Below are 6,000 nucleotides of genomic sequence, written 5' to 3' on the forward strand. Positions count from 1 at the left end.
TTCTAAAGCTTTGGCTGGGGGTGTCCCTCTACAGCATGTTTGTAATGCGGCAGGCTGGTCCTCTCTGCACACATTCATAAGATTTTATAGCTTGGATGTTCATGCCACTCCGGGCTCTTACGTCCTTGAGTCAACATCACAAGCTCATGTCTGAGACCTTTCGCGTTCTTGTGAGAACAACTACACAACCGTAAGGGGTCCAGACACCCACAGAGCGGCGTTGTGGGTATTCTCATTACCAAAGCGCTGAATCAAGCTTCCCTGAAAAAGTGGAACGAGATGCTGCGCTTCATTGCCACACTCAGGATGACCCAGGACTGCTCTTCAGACAAAATACCTGACGATGCACCAGTGGCACATCAATTTATAGCCCTGGTACTGGCGCATTCTGATGATGTCACCAACAGAGGCTATAAATTCTAGTCAATTTCATTGACGTGTTGCACACATATTCACAGCTGGTCACTCCTAAAAGACGTCCCCAAAGCGCTGAATCAAGCGCAGCATCTCGTTCCACTTTTTCAGGGAACAAGGGTTACAGCAAAGTAACACGAGAGGTTTCATAGAGACATTGCTGCTTCTCGTCATTTAAAGTCATTAAAAACAAACTTCCAAAAACTCATGTTCTTTTCTATTATATGAGTCCAATAATTTATAAATCAATAACATAAATAAAATCAATAATAATCTGGTAAGAATGCATTTAAAAAAGGAGCATAAATAACCTAGTCAGTATTTAAAGAAATTTATTTGTGCATAAAATGTTTTTTTTTTACATCTAGCCTGTTATATTCAGGTCATTATATTCACTAGATTGAATATGTCCTGTGCTGTCAAAATGAGATCAGGGTCATTTGTGTGATTTCACAAACGAATGTTTTCTTAAAAATATGAATCACATCTCACAAATTTTGCCAGGTTATGTAAACTTAAGCTCATAACTCTCCATATAATTTATAAATGTATAATATAAAAGTCTTTCAGTGTGAGTCGCAGCTGTTGCTATGGTTATAAACGGTGTCCATATGGTGCTTGGCATAGAGGTATCATGGGATGAACATAAACTTTCATTCCACTGAAAACTACACAAAAAGTCCCAGATATAGGAATATCAGACTCATATCCACCAGAACAATTGTATTTTGGGTACAAAGCAGTTGTCTGACGGGAGATGTGCGGGAGTGAGCTGTGTTACACGACCGCTATCAGCCCATCAATAACTTATAATGTCTGGGGAAGGGCAGTCACTGGACTTTTTATGGGCCCCCACGGGTAAGATGGTGCCCCCTAGGGAGTTGGTGCTCTACAAAGTCTGCATTCAGCATGTAGGGAGCAGCAGTACTGCTCCTTATATATAAGACCGTGCGCTATGAGAAAGAATTATATTCTTCTCACCACAATTATACAGAGCGGTGATCTGAATTATCGTAGACTTTGTGTCATAGTTATCTGCTTATTCCTGCATGTCTGTGTGTTTTTTCCCTCATGGGTTTCCCTCTGCCATGTGTAGCATGTCTTCTATTCTGATGATAATAAAAGCTGCCTCGTGTGCCTGGGTTGCTATCACATGCAGGCAGCGTTCTTATGAATGGTTCATGTTCTCAATGCGAGAACATAGCCATGGCAACATTGCGGTCGCGGCTTTCTTTTCTCACGAGAGAAAGCCACTTCATCCGCCCCCCACGTCGTTCCTTCTTCCCATGGGATTGAGGATAACCCGGCTGGTGATGAAGGCAATTTGGGTAGCACGACGTGCTCGGTTTCGCCGGGTAAATCCCCACGAACCATTGTGCTCCGTCCGAGCTTGGGATAAGTGCGGCTTTTGCTTTGGCAGACTGCGGAAAGGGAACGCTGTCTCCAAACAGGGGTTAGCCCACTGGGTCGACAACACTATTGCACTAGCCTATCTCTGCAGAGCTTTTTAACTCTATGACAAGAAACATAGAGAGAGAAAAGGCCACGGCTGGCTTGCTCCCATGGCTGGTCACCACCTTCCTGTGCAGGTACTGGGAACCTAAGAGCGGTTATGACACTTTTTGGGGGCGTTGGGGAGGGTTATGTGCGGCTGACACAGCTGCTTCTAGCACGCAACAAGCCTGCTTGCACCTGTCTCAGCAGTCCACGTAACATGGTTTAGTGCATGCCGTTTTTAAATGGGACCCCTTGTGTCACTACAATCGACACAACTTTTAGTGAGTGTCAGAAGGGGAACGTCATGGTTACTGTCGTAACCTCCGTTCCCTGAGGGAGGTAACAAGACGTTGTGTCCCCCTTGCCATTACACTATTCCTACCACTGCAATGCGCCGTAACCTTATTCTTGGCTCCTCAGTGCAGTACCCGTATGTCCAGGTGCAGGGCATGCAAATTCTGTCTGCCAACTTGACAATTGGCCTTTTATCAAGTTCAGAGGCACATGAGGCTCTCAAGAAAGACCCCTTGTGTCACTACAATTGACACAACGTCTCATTCCCTTCCTCAGGAAACGGAGGTTATGACCGTAACCATGACATTTATTGTTGTTTTGAGAGATGAAGGCTAAACAATTCATAAACTGAAAAGGACCCCATCAATATCTTGGGATTGTAATAGTGAGAACCACAAAACAACCACATAGCAACATTATGGCAACCATCCACACCACCCTGGGGTTCTGGCCCTAGCCAAATATATCCACCAAAATATCAGAGAGATATAATGTGAGATTTAAAATATAATACCTATTTTCTGTTATAGTAAACTATAAATGTGTGTTAGCAGTTTATGATTTGAGAATAATCACATGAATTATATTCATCAGGATTTTATTTCCATTAATTATACATGTCCAGTCATGATTGTTTAAGGATATTGATCCAAGAGACCCTTCCCTTTAAACTACAGGAAGACCCTCTGTCAAATGAGTAAAACATCATGAATATGAATCTGCAGGAATCTCAAAACATGTTTTTAATTCTTCAGTTCAACATGTGTTTCAGGTGCTGAAGGTGAACCAGAAGATCTGAAGTGTCTGCGATTTGTGCTGATCGGGAGGACAGGAAGTGGAAAGAGTGCGACAGGAAACACTATTCTAGGGAGAAAAGAGTTTGATACTGAATTCAGCTCAGTTTCAGTGACGAGTGTTTGTCAGAAGGGAGTTGGTGAAGTTGATGGTAAATCAGTAGCTGTTGTAGATACTCCAGGACTGTTTGACACGTCACTGTCAAATGAACAAGTGATGGATGAACTAGTGAAATGTGTTTCACTGTCAGCACCTGGACCTCATGTCTTCATCATCGTGTTGCGTTTGGGAAGATTCACTAAGGAAGAGATGGACACTTTACATCTGATAAAGAAGATCTTTGGTCCAAAAGCTGCTCAGTTCAGTATTGTTCTGTTCACCAGAGGAGATGAGTTGGGAAAAACATCTATACAATCATTCATAGAGAAGAGTGCAGATCTCAAGAAACTGATCAGAGACTGTGGAAACAGATACCTGGTCTTTAATAACAGAGAAGAACGAGACCGAACTCAAGTCTCACATCTGTTGAACATGATAGAGCAGATAATCAGCAACAACACAGGCAGATATTTCACTAATGACATGTTTGATGAGGCAGAGATGTCCATTAAAAAGAGAATGGAGGAAATATTAGAAGAGAAAGAGAGAGAAATTCAGGCTCAGAAAGAGGAATTAAAAGTCAAATATGAGATGGAAATGAAAGACATGATGAAGAGACTGGAGGAAGAGAAACAAAAGAAAGAAGAGGAAAGAGTGCAGATGGAGAACAAGTTCAGAGAAAAAGAGGAAAGTCTCAGAAAACAGTTTGAAGAGAAAGAAAAAACAAAACAGAAGAAACGAGAGATGGAGGATCAGAAACGATCAGAAGAGGAAAAACAACAGAAAGATGAATATAATAAAACAATGGGAGACATGAAGAGAGAGATTGAAAATCAGAGATCACAGTATGAAAAACAGCAGAAAGAAAGAGAAGAAGAAGATAGAAAGAAAGAAGAGAAATACAAACACGATCAAGAAAAGATTAAAAATGAGCAAGAACGAATCATAACAGAATTAAAAATGAAACAAGAAAAGGAAACAAAAAAGAGAGATTCAGAGGAACGAAAGAGGAAAATACAAGAAGAGAAAGAAAGAAAAGAATGGGAGAGAAAAATAAAAGAGGCTGAAAATGACAGAAAAGAGTTTCAAGAGGACATTAAACGACAACAGAGAGAATGGGAGGATGAAAAGAAAAGACAGATGAGTAAACGAGAGGAAGAAGAAAGAAAGAGAAGAGAGAGACACGAGAAACAGCTGAGAGAAAAACAAGAAGAAATGAAGAACATGAGAAAGAAATTTGGCAGAGAGAGAAAAGAAGAAAGACAGAAGAGAGAGGACGAGAGACAACAAGAGAGAAGAGAGAGAGAACAGAAAGAGAGAGAATATGAACAGATGAAAGATGAAATGAAAAGACATTATGAGCAGCAGGAACGAAAGATGAAAGAGGAGTGGGAGAGAAGAAAACGAGAGGATGATGAGAGGAGAGAAGAAGAGAGAAAGAAATGGGAGAAAAAGATTGAAGATCTGAAACAAGAGCGAGAGACAGAGATCAAGAGAAGAGATAAAAAGGAGAGAGAAAGAAGAGAAAGAGAAGAAAAACAGCGTGAAGAAATGAAACAGAAACATGAAGAAGAAATGCAGAAGATCAAGAAGAAACATGAAGATGAAGCCAGAAAACAAGCAGAAGAATTGAATGATTTCAGAGAGAGAAAAGAGAAACATGTTCAAGAACTCAAAGAGATGCTCGAAGAACATCAAAAACAACGTGAATTACTGGAAAAACTGCATCAACACTTCAAAGATGAAAAAAGTGAAGAAGTGAAAGAGCTTAAAGAAGAAATTAATGAACTGAGAAATAAGTCATATTGTGTCATTATGTGAAACTTTATGAATTAAAGATTCTCTGATTATAATTAATGCTTATTAATTACACAAAAATGACACAAAAAGTACACAATGCACAGAATAAGCATTTATTACTAGTGCATTGTGTCTTTATACTGTATGAATCAGAGCATATCTTAAAAACAAATGAAACGAAATAAAGAACTTCCTGGAGATTTAACAATTTAAAATATGTAATTATATATCTTAATCTGAAGAACTGTCTATTATTAAAACAACAATAAACTACAACTTATGAGTCTTATATGTACTATTAAACATCGGATAGGTCTATAGGCCTCAGCAATACCCGATCACAGTCGAGTTTGTGACAGACTGTGACGTCAGTAAATTCAGAACTTCAAGTGCTCTATTGTTTATCTTTAGATGCAAATGTGGTCCTCCTCCTCATGTAAATGAGATTTCATGACTGTTACGACCCTCCTCTGTTTATCGTTGTCTAGGTAGTGAGGAGAGCGACATTATCCCACCCAAAGCACAAAACACACGTTTATACAGTGGGAGAGGGTGAATGAGGCAGACGGACACAGTGTAGTGAAAGTATATTCACAGATTTATTACAATACCAACCGTGTACCGTTTACAATACAACACCATCCAGAATGTGTTTTGCTAATATTTCACTGCACATCGAACACTGCAGACGGGGAGGAAAAGGAACTGGACAATGCCAAATCAAAGAAATGAATAAAACAAAACATTCAGTCTTCCTAATCTTTTGGTTCAGTACGCCTACCTAAAACAGAAAAAAGAAAATGTAGAAACAAAAACCTTCAACATCCGTGACGTCGTATCTATACTATACTAACTGACCAAAGTCGAAATACAGCGGGTGGCACTTGCCCCTAACCTAGTGTGATTATACAGAAATTTGTTCTACGTGTGCAAAATGTATATCACGTGACAGAACTTACCTCCTCCTTTTCCTCCAGCCAGCACAAGTACATTGAAACAGTCCAACAATCAGTTTACACGGTCAAAACCCCCACAGTCAGTCGAAACATCAAGAGAGACATTCAAAAGCATTCGGAAGAATCTGAATGCAGAGCGAGCTCC

At 40.1% G+C, this 6,000-nt stretch overlaps 1 protein-coding gene across 7 annotated transcripts in view; it reads left to right on the forward strand.

Annotated features, from left to right (window-relative positions):
• LOC127647576 (golgin subfamily A member 6-like protein 22) overlaps positions 1-5,092 on the forward strand; it is a 34,822-nt gene extending 29,730 nt beyond the window's left edge. For all 7 annotated transcript variants that reach the window (XM_052131906.1, XM_052131900.1, XM_052131907.1 and 4 more), the window contains one exon: positions 2,978-5,092. In XM_052131906.1, coding sequence (XP_051987866.1) covers positions 2,978-4,920 — 1,943 coding nt within the window. In that variant the 3' untranslated portion in view covers positions 4,921-5,092. The remainder of the gene's footprint in view (positions 1-2,977) is intronic.
• Positions 5,093-6,000: the final 908 nt, after the last annotated feature.

Source organism: Xyrauchen texanus, chromosome 8 (genome assembly GCF_025860055.1).
Source record: "Xyrauchen texanus isolate HMW12.3.18 chromosome 8, RBS_HiC_50CHRs, whole genome shotgun sequence".
NCBI lineage: Eukaryota > Metazoa > Chordata > Actinopteri > Cypriniformes > Catostomidae > Xyrauchen > Xyrauchen texanus.